This window comes from Kogia breviceps, chromosome 3 (genome assembly GCF_026419965.1).
Source record: "Kogia breviceps isolate mKogBre1 chromosome 3, mKogBre1 haplotype 1, whole genome shotgun sequence".
NCBI classification, from domain to species: Eukaryota; Metazoa; Chordata; class Mammalia; order Artiodactyla; family Physeteridae; genus Kogia; species Kogia breviceps.
Window position 1 is genome coordinate 141,768,188 of NC_081312.1, and position 22,780 is coordinate 141,790,967.

The 22,780-nt window shown below is 37.0% G+C and overlaps 1 protein-coding gene across 2 annotated transcripts in view; it reads left to right on the top strand.

Moving 5' to 3' along the window:
• GTF2A2 (general transcription factor IIA subunit 2) overlaps window positions 1-19,534 on the top strand; it is a 24,675-nt gene extending 5,141 nt beyond the window's left edge. For both annotated transcript variants that reach the window (XM_059056330.2, XM_067029755.1), the window contains 4 exons: window positions 12,092-12,211; window positions 13,167-13,271; window positions 16,641-16,767; window positions 19,240-19,534. In XM_059056330.2, coding sequence (XP_058912313.1) covers window positions 12,140-12,211; window positions 13,167-13,271; window positions 16,641-16,767; window positions 19,240-19,265 — 330 coding nt within the window. In that variant the 5' untranslated portion in view covers window positions 12,092-12,139 and the 3' untranslated portion in view covers window positions 19,266-19,534. The remainder of the gene's footprint in view (window positions 1-12,091; window positions 12,212-13,166; window positions 13,272-16,640; window positions 16,768-19,239) is intronic.
• Window positions 19,535-22,780: the final 3,246 nt, after the last annotated feature.

Sequence of the window (22,780 nt, forward strand, 5' to 3'; positions counted from 1 at the left end):
CTTTGCTGTGCAAAAGCTTTTAAGTTTAATTAGGTCCCACCTGTTCATTTTTGTCTTTATTTTCATTACTCTAAAAGGTGGGTCAAAAAAGATATTGCTGTGATTTATGTCAGAGTGTTCTGCCTATGTTTTCCTCTAAGAGTTTTATAATATCCGGTCTTACATTTAGTTCTGTAATCCATGTCAAGTTTATTTTTGTGTATGGTGTTAGAGAATGTTCTAATTTCATTCTTTTACATGTAGCTGTCCAGTTTTCCCAGCACCACTTACTGAAGAGACAGTCTTTTCTCCATTGTCTATTCTTGCCTCCTTTGTCATAGACTAGTTGACCATAGGTGCATGGGTTTAATCTCTGGACTGTCTATCCTGTTCCATTGATGTATATTTCTGGTTTTGTGCTAGTACTATACTGTTTTGATTACTGCAGGTTTGCAGCACACTTTGAAGTCAGGGAGCCTAATTCCCACAGCACCATTTTTCTTTCTCAAGATTGCTTTGGCTATTCGGGATCTTTTGTATTTCCATACAAATTGTGAAATTTTTTGTTCTAATTCTATGAAAAATGCCATTGATAATTTGATAGGGATTGCATTGAATCTGTAGATTGCCCTAGTTAGTATAGTCATTTTGACAGTGTTGATTCTTCCAATCCAAGAACATGTTATATCTCTTCATATGTTTGTGTCATCTTCAAGTTCTTTCATCAGCGTTTTATAGTTTTCAGAGTACAGGTCTTTTGCCTCCTTAGGTGGATTTATTCCTAGATATTTTATTCTTTTTGATGCGATGGTAAATGGGATTGTTTCTTTAATTTCTCCTTCTGATCTTTCATTTTAGTGTATAGAAATGCATCAGATTTCTGTGTATTAATTTTGTGTGCTACAACTTTACCAGATTCATTGATGAGCTCTAGCAGTTTTCTGGTAGCATCTTTAGGATTTTCTGTGTATAGTATCATGTCATCTGCAAACAGTGACAATTTTATTTTTTTTCTTTTCCAATTTGGATTCCTTTTATTTCTTTTTCTTCTCTAATTGCCATGGGTAGGACTTCCAAAACTATGTTTAATAAAAGTGGTGAGAGTGGACATCCTTGTCTTGTTCCTATCTTAGAAGAAATGCTTTCAGCTTTTCACCATTGAGTATGATGTTAACTGTAGGTTTGTTATATATGGCCTTTATTATGTTGAGGTAGGTTCCCTCCATGCCCACTTTCTGGAGCATTCTTATCATAAACAGGTGTTGAATTTTGTTTAAAGCATTTTCTGCATCTCTTGAGATGATCATATGGTTTTTATTCTTCAATTTGTTGGTATGGTGTTTCACACTGATTGATTTGTGGATATTGAAGAATCCTTGCATCCCTGGCATAAATCCCACTTGATCATGGTGTATGATCCTTTTAATGTGTTGTTGGATTTGGTTTGCTAGTGTTTTCTTGAGGAATTTTGCATCTATGTTCATCTGTTATATCAGCCTGTAATTTTCTTTTTTTGTAGTATCTTTATCTCGTTTTGGTATCTTCACTAAGTGGTTGATAGAATTTGCCTCTGAAGCCATCTGATCTTGGACTTTTGTTTGTTGGAAGTTTTTAATTACAGTTTCAATTTCACTACTTGTGATTGGTCTGTTAATATTTTCTAATTCTTCCTGGTTCAGTCTTGGAAAGTTGTACCTTTCCAAGAATTTGTCCATTTCTTCCAGGTTGTCCAGTTTATTGGCATATAGTTGCTTGTAGTAGTCTCTTACAATCTGTATTTCTGTGGTGTCCATTGTAACTTCTCATTTTTCATTTCTTTTTTTTAACATCTTTATTGGAGTATAATTGCTTTACAATGGTTAGTTTCTGCTTTGTAAAAAAGTAAATCAGTTATACATATACTTATGTTCCCATATCTCTTCCATCTTGCATCTCCCTCCCTCCCACCCTCCCTATCCCACCCCTCTAGGTGGTCACAAAGCACCGAGCTGATCTCCCTGTGCTATGTGGCTGCTTCCCATTAGCTATCTATTTTACGTTTGGTAGTGTATATACGTCCATGCCACTCTCTCACTATGTCCATTTTTAATTTTATTCATTTGAGCCCTCTCCCTTTTTTTCTTGATGAGTCTGGCTAAAGGTTTATCAAGTTCATCTTTTCAAAGAACCAGGCTTTAGTTTCATTGATCTTTTCTGTCGTTTTCTTCATCTGTATTTCATTTACTTATGCTCTCATCTTTATGATTTCTTTCCTTATACTGACCTGCAGTTTTGTTTGTTCTTCTTTCTCTAGTTGCTTTAGGTGTAAGGTTAGGTTGTTTGAGATGTTTCTTATTTCCTGAGGTAAAATTATACTTTTATAAACTCCCCTCTTAGAACTGCTTTTGTTGCGTGCCATAGGTTTTGGATCATCATGCTTTCATTTTCACTTGTCTCTAGGAATTTTTTGATTTCCTCTTTGATTTCTTCAGTGGTCCATTGGTGTAGTAGCATATTGTTTAGCCTCCATGTGTTTGTGTTTTTTACAGTTTTTTTTCTTATAGTTGATTTCTAATCTCATAGCGTCGTAGTCAGAAAAGATGCTTGATATGATTTCAGTTTTCCTAAATTTACCGAGGTTCACTTTGTGGCCCAAGATGTGATCAGTCCTGGACAGTGTACCATGTGCACTTGAAAAGAATGTGTATTCTGCTGCTATTGGATGGAATGCTCTATAAATATCAATTAAGTCCACCTGGTCTAATGTGTCATTTAAGGCCTGTGTTTCCTTATTGATTTTCTGTCTGGATGATCTGTTCGTTGATGAAAGTGGGGTGTTAAAGTCCCCCACTATTATTGTGTTACTGTTGATTTCCCCTTTTATGGCTGTTACCATTTGCCTCATATATTGAGGAGCTCCTGTGTTGGGTGCATATATATTTACAATTCTCATATCTTGGATTGATCCCTTGATCATTATGTAGTGTCTTGTAACATTCTTTATTTTAAAGTCTATTTTATCTGATACGAGTATTGCTACTCCAGATTTCTTTTAATTTCCATTTGCATGGAGTACCTTTTTCCATCCCTTCACTTTCTGTCTGTGTCTATAGGTCTGAAGTGGCTCTCTTGTAGACAGTGTGTATACAGGGTCTTGTTTTTGTATTCATTCATCCAGTCTTTGTCTTTTGGTTGGAGCATTTATTCCATTTACATTTAAGGTAATTATCTTTATGTATGTTCTTATTGCCATTTTCTTAATTGTTTTGGATTTTTTTTTTTAGGTCTTTTTTCTCCCATTCCTCTCTTGTTCTCTTGTGATTTGATGACTAACTTTAGTGTTGTGTTTGGATCCTTTTTTCTTTTTTGTGTGTGTATCTATTGTAGATTTTCAGTTATTGATTACCATGAGGTTTTGATATAGCAGTGTATATATAAACAAGATTGTTTTCTGTTGCTGGTCTTAATTTCAAATGTATTTCCCATATCCTGTATTTGTGCTCTCCTCACAGTTGCTGATTTCAATATCATATTTGTGTGTGGATGCTTTCCTACCTTTACTGTATGTTTGCCTTTAACAGTGAGCTTTTCCATTTGTAATTTTCCTGTTTCTCATTGTGGCCTTTTCTTGTCTACCTAGAGAACTTTCTTTATCATTTGTTGCAAAGCTGGTCTGGTGATGCTGAATTCTCTTAACTTTTGCCTGTGTAAAGCTTTTGATTTTGTCGTGGAATCTGAATAAGAGCGTTGCTGGGTAGAGTATTCTTGGTTGTGGGTTCTTACCTTTCATCACTTTAAATATATTTTGCCATTCCCTTCTAGTCTGCAGTTTCTGCTGAAAAATTAGCTGATAACCTTATGGGAATTCTCTTGTATGTTATTTGTTGCTTTTCCCTTGTTGCTTTTAGTATTTTTTGTGTGTGTTTAATTTTTGTCAGTAACCTTATGGGAATTCTCTTGTATGTTATTTGTTGCTTTTCCCTTGTTGCTTTTAGTATTTTTTGTGTGTGTTTAATTTTTGTCAGTTTCATTACTATGTGCCTGGGCGTGTTCCTCCTTGGGTTTAATCCTTTATGGGACTCTGTGCTTCCTGGACTTGGGTGACTTTTTCCTTTCCCGTGTTAGGGAAGTTTTCAGCTATTAATCTCTTCAAATATTTTCTCAGGTGCTTTCTGTCTCTCTTGTCCTTCTGGGACTCATAATGTGAATGTTGGTGCATCTAACAAAGTACCACAGGTCTCTTAAACTGTCCTATTTTTCTTCATTCTTTTTTCTTTTCTCTGTTCTGTGGCAGTCATTTACACCATTCTGTCTTCCAGCTCCCTTATCCGTTCTTCTGCCTCATTTATTCTGCTATTCCTTCTAGTATATTTTCATTTGAGTTATTTTATTGTTCATTTTTGTTTGTTTCTTCTTTAGATCTTCTAGCTTGCTCTTAAACATTTCTTGCATCTTTTAGGTCTTTGCTTCCATTCTTTTTCAGAGATCTTGGATCGTCTTTACCATCGTTACTCTGAATTCTTTTTTGGGTAGATTTCCTATCTCTGCTTCATTTAGTTGTTCTTTTGGGGCTTTATTTTGTTTTTTTCATCTGGGACATATTTCTCTGATATCTCATTTTGTCTAACTTTCTATATTGTGGTCCTATTCCACAGGCTGCAGAGTTGTAGTTCTTCTTGCTTCTGCTTCTGCCCCCTTGTGGATGAGGCTGGTCTAAGAGGCTTTTGCAGGTTTCCTGGTGGGAGGGACTGGTTCCTGCCCACTGATGGGTGCAGCTAGGTCTTGCCCCTCTGGTGGGCAGGGCTGTGTCAAGAGGTGTGTTTAGTAGGCAGCTCTGGGCTCAGGAAGACTTTTGGCAGCCTGTCTGCTGATGGGTGGGGCTGTGTTCCCACCCTGTCAGTTCTTTGTCCTGAGGTGTCCCCACACTGGAGCCTAGAGGGTGTTGGGTGGGGCCAAGTTTTGGTGAGAAAGTGACGGCCTCTAGGAGGGCCCACACCAATGAGTACTCCCCAGAACTACTGCCACCTATGTTTTTGTCCCTGCAGTGAGCCACAGCTGCTCCCCACCTCTACAGGAGACCCTCCAATACCAGCAGGTAGGTCTGGCCCAGGGTCCTGTGACCTCACTGCTTTTTCTCCTGGGTCCTGGTGTGCACAAGACCTTGTGTGTGCTCAGAGTGGAGTTTCTGTCTCCCCCCAGTCCTGTGGAATTCCTGCAATCAAATGCCACTGGCGCTCAAAGCCAGATGCTCTGGGGGCTCCTTCTCCCATTGCCAGACCCCCAGGTTGGGGAGCCTGATGTGGGGCTCAGAACTTTCACTCCTATGAGATAATCTCTGTGGTAATCATTATTTTCCAGCTTGTGGATCACCCACCCAGTGGGTATGGGATTTGATTTTATTGCAATTGTGCCCCTCCTGCCATCTCAATGTGGCTTCTTCTTTGTCTTTGGATATAGGATATCTTTTTTGGTAGGTTCCAGTCTTTTTTTGTCAATAATTGTTCAGCAGTTAGTTGTGATTTCAGTGTTGTGAGAGGAGGTGAACCCATGTCCTTCTACTCTGCCATCTTGTCTCCCATCACACAATTTCTTTACCCATTCATCCTTTGATGGACACCTAAGTTGTTTTCATATCTTGGCTATTGTGAATAGTGCTACAGTGAACATGTGGGTGCATATATCTTTCCCAGTTAGTGTTTTCTTTTTTTTCTGATAAGTACTCCAAAGTGGAATTGTTGGATCATATGGGAGTTCTCTTTTACTTTTTTGAGAAACGTCCGTACTTTTCCTTAGTGGCTGCACCACAGTTTGCATGCCTACCAACAATGCACAAGGGTTCCCTTTAATCCACATCTTCACTAACACTGGCTATTAATTGTCATTTTGATAATAGTTATTTTAACGGGTGTGAGGTAATAGTTCACTGTGGTTTTGATTTGCATTTCCCTGATAAGTAGTGATGTTGAGCAGCTTTTCATGTACCTGTTGGCCATCTGTATATATTCTTTGGAAAAGTGTTCACATCTTTTGCCCATTTTTTTTTATAGAAGTATAGTTAATTTATAACGTGTTAGTTTCAAGTGTACAACAGTGATTCAGTTATATATAAATATATATGTGTTTTTTCAACTTCTTTTCCCTTATAGGTTATTACAAGATATTGAGTATAATTTCCTTTGCTATACAGTAGGTCCTTGTTGGTTAACTATTATATATGTAGTATTGTGTTAATACTTATGTTAATACTTATGTAGTATTGTGTTAATCCCAAACTCCTAATTCATCCCCTGCCCCCTCCCCTCCCCAATTCCTTTGGTAACCATAAGTTTGTTTTCTGTCTGTGAATTGATTTCTGTTTTGTAAATAAGTTTATATCATTTTTTAGATTCTACATGTAAGTGATATAGTAGGATATTTTGTTTTTGTCTGACTTCACTTAATATGATCATCTCTAGGTCCATCCATGTTGCTGCAAATGTTCTGTCCAATTTTTAATTGGATTGTTTTTTTGCTATTGAGTTTTATGTATTCTTTATATATTTTGGATATCACGCCCATATGAGATACATGATTTGCAAATATTTTCCCCCATTCAGTAGGTAGCCTATTTTTTTTTATGGTTTCCTTTGCTGTGCATAAGCTTTTTAGTATGACCCTGTCCCACTTATTTATTTTTGCTTTTATTGCTTTTGCTTTTGGTGTCAGATTCAAAAAATCATCACCAAGACCTGTGTCAAGGAGCTTACCACCTATGTTTTCTTCTAGGAGTTTTAGGGGTTTTATGGTATTAGGTCTTACATTTCAAGCCTTTAATCCATTTTGAGTTCAGTTTTGTGTATGGTGTATGATAATGGTCCAGTGTCTGTTTTCTTGCATGTGGATGCCCAGTTTTCCCAGCACCCTTTATTGAAGAGACTGTCCTTTCCTCATTGTTCTTCCTTCCTTCCTTCCTTTGCTGTGTTGGGTCTTTGTTGCTGCATGCGGTCTTTCTCTAGTTGCAGCAAGCAGGGGCTACTCTTCATTGCGGTGCACGGGCTTCTCATTGCAGTGGCTTCTCATTGCGGAGTACAGGCTCTAGGTGCACAGGCTTCAGTAGTTGCGGTGCGCAGGCTCAGTAGTTGTGGCGTGGGGGCTCTAGAGTGCAGGCTCAGTAGCTGTGGCACACGGGCTTAGTTGCTCCGCGGCATGTGGGATCTTCCCAGACCAGGGCTCGAACCCGTTCCCCGGCATTGGCAGGCAGATTCTTAACCACTGCACCATCAGGGAAGCCCTCCCAACTGTACATTCTCGCCTCCTTTGTTGCTAATTACTTGACCGTACATGTGTAGGTTTATTTCTGGGCTCTTTATTCTATTCCATTCATCTATACATGTGTTTTTATGGCAGTAGTGTACTGTTTTGATTACTATAGCTTTGTGATAGAATTAGATATCAGCACACATGATGCCTCGAGGTTTGTCCTTCTTAAGATTGCTTTGGCATTTTAGCGTCTTTGTGGTTTCATATATATTTTAGGACTGTTTGTTTTATTTGTTTGAAAAATGCCATTGGAATTTTGATAGGAATTGTGTTGAATCTGTAGATTGCGTTAGTTAGCGTGGACATTTTAATAATAATGATTCTTCCCGTCCACATGCATGGAATTTCTGTCTATTTGTGTCATATTCAGTTTCTTTCATCATGGTCTTACAGTTTTCAATGTCCAGGTCTTTCATCTCTTGGGCTAAATTTATTTCTAAGTATCTTGTTCTTTTTGATGCATTCATAAATGGGATGATTTCTCTTTATGATAGTTTATTATTAACTTATAGTTATTTTCTGGTAACTCTTAGACTTTTGTTAAATGGGCAGGACACAAGATTCTGTACTCTCACTTTGTCAAGTTTATATCTTCTTACTGGGACCCCTTCTTGCCCTTTTTACCCCCCCCTCAGCTACCCATACACATTATACTAACTGATTTTTTTGTGTTCATTTATTTATTGAACAAATATTTAATTGTCTCCTATTACATCTCAGGTAGTGTTTGCTCTAGACACCTGTTTTACTTCAGTGAACAAAAACAGACAAAAGTCCCTGCCCTGGTAGGTCGTATGGTCTATTGAAGGATGCAGAAAATAAACATAAACTAAGGAAACTATAACATGTTAGAAGGTGATGGTGCCATCAAAGAAACATAGCAGGGTGAGGGGGATTGGGCAGTTCCAGAGTGGAGGTGGGAGTTGGGGTTTTAAATATGGTGGGTCTGTTTAGGCCTCATTAAGTACATGCCGTACTTGAAGGAATTAAGAAAAACAAGAGGATATCTGGGAGAAGAGCATTCCAGGTAAAAAGGACAGCCTTTACAAAGGCTTACATAGGCAGGAACATGTCTGTCATGTTCTAAGAAAAAGAAGGAGAAGCCAATGTGTCTGGAGAAGGGCAAGAGCAAAGGGGAGATGGCAGATGAGGTCAGTGAGATAATGAGGAGCTAGATTATTATAAGGACTGAATGAAATGGAAACCATGGGAGGTTTGCACAGAGAAGAGGTATATTCTAACCTGTGTTTTAAAAGATCACCTGACTGCTGAATTGGGATTCGAATCTAGGGGGCAAGCATGGAAGCAGGGAAACCAGTTAGGAAGCTATTTCAGAAATCCCAATGACAGGTGATGGTGGCACATACCAGGGTGATAACAATGGACATGGTGAGAAATGGTTGGATTCTGAATCCATATTGAAGGTAGAGTTCACAGGTTATGCTAGGGATTCAATGTGGAGGTAAGGTGGCCAGACTGGGGGTAGGGAGGTGTGGTCGGGAGTAACTTCAAAGGTTTTTGCCTAAGCCCATAGAGGTCTGGAGTTAAATCAACTGAGATGGGAAGGACAACACATAGAGATGTTGAGTAGGCAGTTGGATCCAGGAGTGAGAGTTCAGGGCAAGGTCTGTTCTAGTATATGAATTTGGGAATCATCAGCAATGGTATGTAAAACCATGACACAAAGCGATATCACCAAGGAACAAGTGTAGACAGAAAGCAGAGAACCAAGGAGGTGTCTTGTGACTTTGAGTTAAGGGAGAAGAGCCTCAACCAACAAACAATATAGAGAAGGATGAACCAGTGAGTTTGAGAACAACCCCAAAAGTGTACTGTCCCAGAAGTTAAGCCAAGATCCTTTATCAAAGAGGAGGGAGTAATCAGCCATGTCAAATGATTAAGTCTGGTGAGAACTAAGAATTGAGGATTATTAGTTTTAGCATTGCCAGTGGTGACTTTCACCATCTGTTTCATTTGAGTGCTTGAGGCAAAACTGTGTAAGGAGTGAGTTTAAGAGAAAAATGTGAGAAAAGGAATGAGAGACTGTGAGTACAGACAACTCAGGAGTTTTTTCTGCAAAGAGGAATAGAGAAATAGAGTGTAGCTGGCCAGAGAAGCGAGTTGAGACTATTTTTTTTAAGATGGGAGAAGTAGCTGCCTGTTTGTTTGCTGATGGGAAGGATCCGTAGAGATGGGAAATTTGATAGGGATAGAAGGAATAATTGAATTGTTGGAAAAATATCCTGTCCGTAATAGGGGGGATAGGACCTGATCCACAGGTAGAAGGATCGTATTTAGGTAACAGCATGGATAGTTTGACTGTAGTGACAGGCAGAGTATATGGGTGTAGATATTGGTAGGTGGTTAGATGTAGTTTTGAGAGTTGAAGTTTTTCATTGCTTCACTTTCATCAGTGAAGTAGAAAACCTATATTATAAATGCATCTAAGTGCAGTACAGTTTGATATTAGTATTTTGACATATCACCAAGTTATTTATTCACTAACAAATAGTTATTGAATTCATACTCGGCATTGTTCTAGATGGTAAATATATAACTGAGCAAAAGTCCTATCTTGAGGGAAAGTCTGTTTTAGTGGATGGAAGTAGAATAAACATATATGTCAGCTTCGATTAGTGATGTAAATGAAAAAGCAGTGTAAAGGGGAAGGGAGGTAGTTCTTTCTTATAGGTTGGTCACAAAAGTCATTTCTGATGAAGTGACATCTGAGCAGAGATCTGAATCAGATGAGAGGTAAATCCTGCAGGTATCTGTGCTGTGCATTTGAAACAGAACGAACAGCCAGCGCAAAGGCCCTAAAGCAAGAACATCTTGCCATATTGGAGCAAGGGACTAGTATGGCTGAAGCAGAGTGAATGAGGGAGTAGGTGGAAGAAGTCAAGTTCAGAGAGGTATTCGGGGGGGTGCCCAGATCATGCAGGCCTTGTAAACCATTAGGAGGACCTTGGTTTTTACTCTGAGATAGGATGCTGCCTTGGGAGGTTTTGAATAGATGAGTGATGTGATTTTATTTGTGTTTTAAAAGGCTCAGCGTGGCTGCTCTGGGGGCAGCAGTGGGATAGACAAGGGTAGAAAGAAGGAGATGCCTTACTTGGCTATCCCCATAAATCTTAGTGACAGATTGATGGTGACTTAGTGCTAGCAGTGGAGATGGTCAAAGTTGTTGGATTCTGGTTATATTCGGAAGGAAGAACTGAAAGGATTGGCTGACAGATTGCACGCAGGGTGAGAGAACTTGACTATAAGGTTTTGGGGCTGTCTTACTGGAAGACTAGATTTACTGTTAATTGAGGTGGACACACCGAGGGCAGAAAAGGTTTGGAGGAATATCCAGAATTTGGTTTGTAACAAATATAATTTGATCTACCACTTCATATTTCCATCCAGTGTCAAGTAGGCAGTTTTATATATGGCAACATGGGCATATAAAAGGTCAGGACTGGCAATGTACGTTTGCACATCATCAGCAGATAAATAGAACGTATTTAAAGCCATAAGCCTAGATGAGGTAACTAAGGGAGTAAAGCATATAGAGAAGATAAGAGAAGCCTTGGGGCACTCAAGTAGTTAGTTAGGAGTTAGATGGCCGAGGAGCAACCAACAGAAGGAAACAAGAAACAGTACTACAGTGAGGTGGGAGAAGAAAACGGAGTGTGGGGTCCCAGAAACCAAAGAAAAGACTTCAAGAAGGCAGAAATGATCAAGTGTATCAAATGCTCACAAGGTGTGTAATGTGAAGACTGATAACTTATTTTTGCTGAGTTTTACCTGATGTTTAGTCCTGAATACACCTGTCTCCTTCTGTCCATCTCTAAACTGAAAGTGCCATGAGGTCAGGTATCTAATACATGACATGTAGTAAAAGCTCAGTATTGGCTGAATATGTGCTACTGGCACCCTCTTCGAGCCCTCATCCCTCATCTCTTTCTAATCTTGCACTAGAGTACATTGTTTACATTGCTGCCCATTTGTCTGACCTTTACTGTCTAGAAAGCTTCAGGGGCTCCCCATTACCTGCACTATAAAATCCTGGCACCTCTCCTGACATGGATGCATTTGTCATCTTTTTCAGCCTCATCTCTTCCCACTTCCTATTCATACCTAAACCTTAATATGGAACAATTTATAGTTCTGTCTACAGACTGTATTATTTCATCCTTTTATGGCTTTACTCATTCTATTTATTTTTTCAGCCTAAGGTGACTTTCCTCCTTTGCTTGGCTAAAGTCTAGCTTGAAGAATCAGGAAGCTTTTGTGAGCCAACTCATTCAGTCCACAGGCAGCCTCCATAATAACTGTATAACCTCTATCACAGTTCTTATTCTCTATTTAACTTTTTATGTGTCTGTTACCTTTTCTAAAGTATAAACTTTTTAGGGTCAGAAGTGTATCTTTATTTATCTTCCTCTCCATGGTACCTATCACAGTGTTATCTTCTGGGTAGGCACTCTATAAATACTGAATTTTAAGAGAGCAGGAAAATGAAGGGGAAGGCATTCAAATGTGAGCTGGAGATTGTCTGGATGAGTGACTTGACAATAAGTAGAAAAGAATGGTACATGGTAAATTCTAGACTAGGTCAAAAGGCAGATATTTGAAAGAAATGGTAAAGATGTACATTTTAATAAATATATATTTATACTTTGTACAAAGGAGTATAAATGCCTACGTCGAAATAGAAAAAATAGAAAAACTATTCCTTGTAATTCCTCAGTTATTATATAGTATGCTAATAGTACATATTAGAAAATATGAAGTAGGCTGTTATATATGTAATTATAATTTTTTTAATACTTTCATATTAAACTTATAGGATATCAATGCAAGCCTGAATAAAAAAAGAATTTCTCCCTCCTAAGCCATGGCATATCAGTTGTACAGAAATACCACTTTGGGAAACAGTCTTCAGGAGAGCCTCGATGAGCTTATACAGGTGAGGGACTAAAAAAATCAACATTTTTATTTAGATGGATATATAATAATTCTTGTTCTCATACTTATGAGAATGGCATAGTCTATGTAGCTTTAAGATAACTTTGGATAAGTTAATACAAGTCTTGAGATTTAAATTAGAATTTTGAATTTATATTTTAATTTTAGGAAAATTAACCTTTTATGTAAACCTCTCATCCAAGAACATATTACATATTTCCATTTATTTTCATATATTTTGAGCTTTGATAAGATTAGACTTTTTTTTTAACGTATTATTGGTCCCAAGTTTTTTATTTAAAAGAAACTTGGTTCCTTCAATTTATCGAACACTTCTTTCCAGATACTGTGAAGGAGTGGTAGACAAAGTTTTGTCCTGGGGTTGTAACATCACTGCATGTTTTCTTTTCAAAATTATGTTTGTGTCAAGATAATGCAAGAAAATATTGTCAGGTTTTGCTTCTTAGTTGTCAGTTATGGCAAAAAAGAATAAGGGATCCTAGTTTAGAGGCTCTAGTTAACCTCAGTTATATTTTAGATGATAATTCATGGTTTTTTTTGTTTTTTGTTATCTTAGCTTTCTAAAAAATTTTCATTTATTTATTTATTTTATATTTGGCTGTGTTGGGTCTCCGTTTCTGTGCGAGGGCTTTCTCTAGTTGCGGCGAGCGGGGGCCACTCTTCATCGCCGTGCATGGGCCTCTCACTCTCGCGGCCTCTCTTGTTGCGGAGCACAAGCTCCAGACGTGCAGGCTCAGTAGTTGTGGCTCACAGGCTTAGTTGCTCTGCGGCATGTGGGATCTTCCCAGACCAGGGCCCGAACCTGTGTCCCTGCATTGGCAGGCAGATTCTCAACCACTGTGCCACCAAGGAAGCCCTATAATTCATGTACTTTTGTTTTATTTTTTCTGTAATGTTCTTCTCTAAGAAGATTCATGATCTTTATTTTTTCTCAGTCTCAACAGATTACCCCCCAACTTGCCCTTCAAGTTCTACTTCAGTTTGATAAGGCTATAAATTCAGCGTTGGCACAGAGGGTCAGGAACAGAGTCAACTTCAGGGTAAGGATATTTTCTTAAATCTAGAAGCTGCACCGTGGTTGTTACAATAGTGCTTTTTAGGACACCTACATGTTTATTAATCATAAAAGATGGCTTAATCAAACTTTGGAACTTGGTTGATAACAACTAAATCCTGCTTGATGTTTAAATAATCTATGTACTAAGTTCATCCACTTAATGTGAGATACAGAGTTGTTTTTAGATTCTTATTCCATTGTTTCACAAATCAGCCTATGTATATTTGGCTACCTTCCCTGAAGAGTTACTGAGATTTCAAATGTCTGAAACATTATCTGCAGGATTGAAGGTAAGTGAGAGTAGTCTCTAAGGATCAGTTATGTTTTTTAAACTCTGACCAGGCAAGTTCAGAGTTATTTCTAGAAACTTCACGTTGCCTCCCACCTACTCTTAGATAACATGGCTTATGAAGACCTGACCTGTTGGCAGATAATGGTCTCTTCTGGTAGCTTGGTCTTATTTGAATCATTTGTACTTTGAACAGTAAAATCCCAAACTGAACAAAACTGTCTTTCTCAATTCGATGGTAAATTCAGATTAAAAGATATGAAAATCAACAAATGAAAAGAATATAGATGTTAATTTGCGTTTAAGAGAACATCAGTGTTTGCGGTTTTAGTTTGTGACGAAAAACACAGAAGAAAAATTTATCATTTATTCAACAAACATTTCAATGCCTATTAAATATGAGGCATTGTTCTGGATATTGGGTATACAGGGCAAAAGAAAACAGGCCCCGTTTGACTTATTGTAGTGAAGGGGTAAAATCTGCATGCATTTTATATTCATATAAATAAGTCATCAGTTTCACATGCCTAACAATTATCTGGAGTAAAATGTGTCTTTATAAGATTTTAACAGTAATATTGCTGGCGAAGTTTGCTTTTTGTACAGCCATACATACAAATGTGTCTAGTTTGTCATTCAGAACCTGATCCTTTAAATTGATCCATGTTGATACATACTTGGCCAGATACGTACTTGCCCATGTAGAAAATTTGTTTGACTACTTATCAGAGTCATAGGGTTCACAAGGCCTGAGTGGTCTTCTAGTTGTATTATTGTAGGTGTCTAGTTTGGATCTCTTTAGCTAAAGGTAAATTAACTTTAAAAAAGTGTTGTTCAGTAGATATATGTAAAAAATATATGTATTTATTACAGGTGCATTAAAGATACAGTTTAGCCACATGTTATCTATCATACAGAAGGAAATTTTTAATATAAAGAACAGAATTTCAGCATATTTGAATGTTCACATGCTAATCATAAATAGCAGTGACTTGCCTGGTTCAAATTATTGACACATCTGCCACCAACTGGATATGATAGTAACCTACACACTTATAGGATCATTGATTATACAAGCCAGAAATGAACATTGAGGTTGGCATTTGGTTGTTCAGCCTTCCAACAGCTCAAACTATAGTCAAGGAACAGATCTAATTAAAAAAAATTTTTTTTTTACATTTACAACTCTGCATCTTTTTACTTAATACTGTCCTGAGTGATTTTCTATGCATTACTCCCACCTCTCCACTGAAACTTCTCTTGCCAAGTTATTTATTGCTAAATCTAATGCATAATTAGTCTCTTTTGAAACCCATATTTCCCTTGAAATCATACTATTTTGGCTTTTTTTCCTATTCTCTGGCCCCTCTCTCAGGCTACTTTGTATCACTTAATTGCTGGTTTTCCTTAAGGGTTATCTAGGGCTCCACATATTCTCCTTGAATGATCTCATCCAGTCCTTGGCTTTAAAATTGATATGCTCCCATGCTTGCTTCTACACTCCAGCTGCTAACTGGATATGGTAAGATGTAGCTGAAACTCAAATTTAACTTTGCTCCCAAACCAGTTTTTTCTATGAATGTGTTGTTACACAAGCCAGAAACTTGGGAATAACAAACATTTCCTTCTTCCCCACCCGACCATATCCAGTTGGTTATCAAGCGTTGACACATCTACCTTTTAAAATCGCTCCACTTCCCTGGACCCCCTTGCCTCTGCTATTGCCCAGCCACTTCACCTGTCTGATTCAGCCAGCTAAAAGCTATCAGCTTCTTAGTCTGCTCATGTTATCACCAAAAATGCAAATCTCATCATGTTACTCCTCTGCTTGAAATCCTTCATTGACATCCTAATGCCCTCACAATAGGCAAAAGCTTTCCCAAGGTTCTCCGTGATCTTTTTCACCTTAGGACCTCCTGTCATATTCTCCTTTCAGGAACTTACTATCCCATTCCAAGTGTTTGTCTTCCTTTCTGCTGTCCCACCTTTCCCTTGACTCTTTTTCATCCTTTGGGACTCAAGCTTTCTGTCCTATCTCCTGTACCCTTGGATGCCTCTACTGTACTCCCATTGCACCCAGTAACAATCTATCATAGCACTGTTAACACTATGTATTTACTTGTTTTAATGATCTCCCCTGCTAACCTAAGCTGCTTGGATGGCAGGGATCATATGTGTATTGCTAACCATTGTATCCTCAGTACCTAGTATAGTCTATCTAACAAATCATAATTATTCATATTTATTAAATTTATTCATTCATAGCCATTGTAATTTCCGTAATCATTCTAACTTAAGCCATTAATGAGAGCTCAATTTTTGATATTACAAGTAACACTGCAGGGAACACTTTTGTGCTGAATTTTTTTTTTCTGAAGGCATATACATGTCTCATTGAATACTAAATTTCATATTAAATACTTGTGCATGTATATATCTCTCTATTCTGTTGGTGTCCACCCTTGCACCCTCATCACACTTTTCAAAAAGTTCCTTTTAATGTTCCGATAAAATTTTTTTAGGAGAAATATGTATTAATTAGAAGAATGTCAGTTGCACAGGACAATAATGTTGTAATTTTAGTGGCTAATACAGTAATTCATCTGAGCTAAGTCACAGGATGAAAATTAATGTTTCTAGGAATTCCCTGCTGTTGTACAAATTCAGAGAATCAACATACAGAATAAAATCGGTTGCTTTAAAAAAGTATTTATATAAAAAATTCAAATGAATTTTCATAATTTAGCCACATGAGGGCAGTAGCAATACAGATTCAAATTTCCATTCAGTTTCCCTTCCAATTGCAGGTAAGTAAGTTGCAGGCTTTTCCAGTGCTGGAAATAGTCTGCTAACTAAAATATTTTTTAACTCTTCTCTTAGCAAATTTATCTCGGATTTTTTTCTTTAAGTGATAGTATGATTAACACTTAAGATTTTCCTTAATTTTCATCCTATTTTGAGAATTACGTACCTGTAGCTAGGTTTTCTTAAATTGTCTGGAGAAAAATGTGAGGGGGGAAAAAAATGACTTTTCATGGTTTGTCTAAATGTTTTGTTTTAAAGGGCTCTCTAAATACATACAGATTCTGCGATAATGTGTGGACTTTTGTATTGAATGATGTTGAATTCAGAGAGGTGACAGAACTTATTAAAGTGGATAAAGTGAAAATTGTAGCCTGTGATGGTAAAAGTAAGTGTTTTGCCCTAATTACTGTGAAAGCAAAGCTACTTGAAATCTTGTTTCCATGACTCTTTAGAAAATTTTCATCTGAAATTAAGGGAGAAAATGGCCAGTGATCCACTCCCAGATAGAGACCAGGCTTCTTTCTCAGCTAGATTCTGGATTCCAGATCGCACATAGTCCTCTTACTAACTTTAGGTATAAACATTTCATATGACACATAGACTACTTTCCACAGGTTGACTTTGCGTGCAGTGGGGTGGGGCAGGGGCGGGAAGCATATTTAAGTAAGCTTTTCTTCCCTATGTTTCTAAAGCTTTTATTTTTCTTTAAGGAAGTGTTTAATTTCAACAATTTATCCTATGGTTTGTTTTGCTGGATACCTATACATTTTGTATTTTAAAAATGATTATTTAAAAGACTTTAAATAACCATAAGAGCCTTATCAGTCATAATGGTAAATATCTAGTCCTCTGATCTGTTACATGCAGATATTTTTACAGCAGACCTAGGAACTTCTTCAGGTCCTTAAATGTTTCAACAACTATACATCTCTGCTTTCTGTTCCATGATTATTTTCTTTTTTCTAATTGAATTTTAAATATATAAATTGTATTTGAAATATACTTACTTTTACTTTGTAATCTGAACAATTTGTGTTTAAAGCAGCTCTTCCTGAAATTAAATAGAGAATACTGTCTCTTTCCAAGAAGGGAAAATTTGAAAAGCAAGAGAAAGAGAAATGTAGAAAGCAGTACCCTACGTTTCTCAGGTTGTTAGGTTTTTTTGTTTTTGGGTTTCAAAGAAGTGCCCTATCACTGAAAAGATAAAGACAGAAAACCATGCAGAAGAAAAACGTCATTTGTGACATCAGCTGGAGATAACGTATCACTTACTATTTTAGTCTTTATACATATCTTTACAGTAATATATGTATGCACATACTCATTTGCAAATATATCATTTTTCACACATAAGTCATTAACTGTTCTCTTAAACCTGATTTTTGATAGCTGCCTAAAATTATATACCTTTATCCCTTTTTAAAGAAATCATCTCTTCCAGATGTCAGAGTCTCTGAAACTAGCAATGTTACAGTGGCTCATACATTTCGGAAGGTTAACTAGGGAGAATCATTCTAAGAAGTTTAAGATGACTTTTTTATATAATTACCAAATACTTTGTTCTTTGCTGTAACAACAAAAAAATCTATGTTGATAATTTTATAGCTCCTGGATCACATAACATTTCTGTATGTCAGATAATGTATACTTTTTTTCATGTCTTTCTTATAATTTAGGCTACTAGTACCCTTATAACCCTTAGGTTTTCAAATTTTTACTAGAGTGTAGAATTTGAGCATTAATGTATAATTTCTAGACCACTATCAAAATGAGTTAATGATATGGATCAGTACTGTTCATAAAACTTTCATGCTGATGGAACTGTTTCCTGTCTATACTCTCCAATAGCCACATCTGACTATTAAGCACTTGAAATGGATTAGGGCAACTGAGAAATTTAATGTTTTTATTTAATTTTCTTAACTTGAAATAGCCACATGTGGTTTGCCAGTAGCTACCACATTGGACCGCACAGATGTAAGAGTGTCAATCAATCATTTGAAACAGAGCTAAGAACCAAAAAGTCAGTGAAGGCCCCTGAGCAAACTTAATAGTATCAAAGAGTCCATGTAAACATATGTATTTTACTTACAGGTAGTCCTTAGCGTGTATTTCTCTTGCTTCTTAAAGATATAAGATTATCTGTTTTTTCAAACTTCAGTGTATATAAAATACAAATCAGCCTTACCTACTGCAGTGGCTTCTGAGGAACTTGCCCCACTTACAGCACAGTACAGTAATTGTTCTTCAAAGAAAAGATCGTTGAGTATTTAAGAAAAGCTTAGATTGTGTTCCATGCACTCGTGTCAATCATTAAAATATAAATAGTTGTGGCATTTAGAGGTAGAAGCTTAAGTAATAATACCATTCCTTGGTAACCAGATAAATGCAGTACTACTGCGAAATAAGCCCATTTTTTCTAAAAGTCAGCTTTCTGAAATAAAGTTCAATTCCAAATAGAGAAGCAGAGAAAGTGATTGATAGTGGCTAGAATTTTGGTCTTTTTCTCGCCAGGAATTAAAACAATTCTCTTCTATGTTATAGTTCTATGTGGTTTTAAATTTTTGGACAGTAGAGGACTTGAAAAAAAGTATAGCAGCTATATGAACCAAATGTAGTATAACTTGATTTTTCTTAACATAAATATGGAGACTAAGCATGAACTTTCCTTTTAAGGCAGAGGTAAAAAGACACTTACGTGCACAAGATATTACTGTGGTCAGCTTTTCCTTTCCACCCTTGTCTTCCCTTCGTCACCACCATTAGTTCCTGTTTTACTTTTGAAAGAAAGATTTTCTCAACATATTTAAATTTAAGTTGCTGCTTGAATTTACTGTTTCTCTCCTCTGTTTCCTAGATACTGGCTCCAATACTACAGAATGAATAGGAAAAAAAATGGCTTTTTAATGCCATCCTGTTATTGTTCATCGCTTTTTGAAGAGACGCATAGAAGAGACTTTTTTTTAATTTATTCTAGCATTGCAGAAACGACTACACTGTGCCATCCTATCAGAATTCCAGTAGAAAGAAGCTTATAATTCTGTACCTTGTTACAGTACCTTATTATACAGCATGAAGAAACAGACCTTTTTTTAAATGACAAATCAAACGTGGCCTTCCTAAGACCATAATAAATTCATTTTAAAACTCAATGTGAGTAATAAGTGCTAGAGCTACTAAGCTAGCAATATGGAGATACTAGATAAGCATTTTGAAAGAGCACCATGTTCCTTGCAAAGGAAATTAGAAAATGCATTCATTTCAGTCAAGTTAGTTTTTATCGTTTGTTTGTTAGTTTAGCTGATGAAAGCATTAGCAGGGGCAAGACCAAAATTCCAGACTAGAACTTTCCTTACAAAACGTTTTTTAAAGTACAAAGCCAAGGGTAATTATTGGTGTGAAAAATCTAAGTAGAACTCAACTAGGAAAAAAATTAAACAAAATGTAGTCTTTACATGAAAATTATTTCTTAAATTGTCCATATCAGTCAGGTTTCATTTTTACAATATTCTACATCTTACCAGTTATTAGACTTTCAATAAAAAGTCCTATTAAATGTATCCCATATCTTTGTGTACTTGAAGGAAAAAGTTTTCTTTGTCAATCTAGGAATATATGATGAAGAAAGTGGCATTTCTAAATGTCACAGAGGGAGAATGTTTATCATTTACTAGAAGTAGGCTTTTACAGCCCCATCCTGTGGTCATTCCCAGTTCAACCCTTTTCAGTGTGAAGCCATCCTTTCACTCTCACTCTGCTGAGACATAATAGAGTTGGCAGTAATCATCAGCAAAATAGCTTTTCATAAACCGATTAAAGTACTAAAAATCTTTATATTGCACACCATCCCATTTTTGAGTTGTAGAAGCATGTTATATAATAGGTTTCATCATTTTTGAGTAATCAGTGCTCAGGTCTGAGCTATGTAACATAATGGCCGACATCACTAACTTCATTATCAGTGCTGTGTTACATATATTCTTCTAGATAATCCTCACAACAGCCCTGGAAGAACTTTGTTCCCCTTTTACAGATTTAGAAGCTTAATTACCAAAGGTTACATAATTAGGATTTTTCTTAATTGCAGTGAGTCAAGATCAATACCTTTTTATTTTGGAGGTTCAACATAATGGTTAGGAGACAGGTTATGTTGGTAGTAAACTTACAGTGGTTGTAGAAATTTGTTTCTTAAGGAGTAAATTATGGTTTAAACTTCTTTCATATTGTTAACAGTCACTGAGATCTTAAGTATAGGGCTGGAGGTGTATACTTTGGGGGATTTTAAATCCTAAAAATGATGTCACTAGATTGTGCTTTCAAACATACAAAAGTAACATTGACCTAGATGATGAGTTTCTTACAGGAAATGGTTGACTGCCATGACCTACTAATTGGAGTAATGCCTTCGGGCTCCTAGTGTTACCTCAGCACGTCAGTGTAGTCCTTGATTCTTAAATTAAAACTAACTTTCATCCTTGCAGCCCATTCTGCATAATCTATTCCAGTGTTCTCTTCCTGACCTTCCCTACCAATGAGCACATAGTCTGCTCCAGTTAAATTTGAGAAAGAAACAAGTCAGATCTCAGATTTCTCTTTTGTCTTGGTTATGCTGTTTCCTTCATGTCTCATGACTTTCCTTTCAGAATCAAAATCCTATCCATTATTCAAAACTTAAACCCGCTTGTATCTGAGTACGACCCATATTGCACTCTTCCCTTGTGAGCTCTTAACAAAGGAGTCATGAGAAAACACAACGAAGGACAGGAAGAACTTACATCACTCTCAGTATTCACTCATACTCATCCAGGTAACTGGTGTGGAATACCTAGGGGTTATAGTGTACCTAGGTGTAAACCCTAGGGATTATACCACATTCCACCAGTTGAAACCAATTCTTGTACTTAGGACAGCCACCATATACACCTCTTTTCACCTGGGCAGGAGTACGGAACTCATAGCCTGACATTTCCTCCTCTCAGTTCTAATTACCTGCATACACATGGCTAACATTTGCATAGTGATATAGGTGTTCTAATCTTCCCACAGCAGTACTCGGACTTCATTGGAAATTACAGAAGAGACAGACACGGCCAGAGCTTACACCACTTTGGTGTAAGCTCTCCCACCTGGCCAGACTCCAGTGATAATAAGCTTACTTGCCTGTTAATGTGGAAGAAGAAAAAAAGTCCATTAATTCATCTGTTAGTAGAACTAAACATAAAATCTGGGCTGGGCTTTGTGTGGTAACGTACAGTTGGTCCTGTCTCAAATGTATTACTGAGTACTACTTTTACACCCAAATAGTGGACAGAGAATAGCTTCTTTGGATTTAATGGCTGACTGGTCATTGTTTGCTTTGTTTATAGTGATCTGTCTTCAGCTGAGGTTAAGGGGAAAAAAAGTATTTTATCTCTTGGTAGACGTCAATCCCAGTGTCATAAGGTATGTTATCGTCAGTTTTGAGTGGGTCATAATTGAATCACTGATAGTAAAATACGTAAAATGTGTACATAACATTGGAATGTATGTGTGTGTTTTCACTCAACTGGAGAAGCAATTATTTGTAGCATAGTTACAAAATTTGGAATCAATAAAACAATGCATGGAAGGGAAAGTGCAAATTCTCCATAAGAATTTGCAACATTTGTTTTGTCAATCCATTCTAAAAACGCCCCCTAATTTGGTGAAAATTCATCCAGCTATTTTTTATATGCTGTACTAATAATAGAATCTTATTTTTCTAGTACACAGGTAGATAGAATGTGCTTGGGGTTTGGGGTAAGGCATTCTACCTTGTAAGAGGTATAAGAACTTTGCAACATACAGCAAAGGGTTGAGCAGTGTTAGTTCAAGAGAGCACTGTGCAAGAAAACTGTCAAGAGTCTTCTCTCTTAAATGTTCCAACTCTTATTCTCTGATACTTTCTTCCTCTGCTTTTACTCATTCTGTTTACCAAAGTGAGCCACAAAACACCTTGAATAGCCAAAGCAAGAACAAAGCTGAAGGCATCACACTTCCTGCTTTCTGACTATATTACAAATCTATACTAATCAAAACAGCATGATAATATTGGCATAAAAACAGACACATAGATCAGTGGAACAGAATAGAGAGCCCAGAAATAAACCCACACATATATGGTCAATTAATTTATGACAAAGGAGGCAAGAATGTACAATGGGGAAAGGACAGTCTTGTCCATAAATGGTGTTGGGAAAACTGGACCACTATCTTACACTACACACAAAAAATTAACCAAGATGGACTAAAGACTTGAACCTAAGACCTGAAGCCATAAAACTAGAAGAAAACATGTGTAAAGCTCCCTGACATCAGTCTTGGCAGTGATATTTTTGTATTTGATACCAAAAACGAAGGCAACAAAAATAAAATTAAGT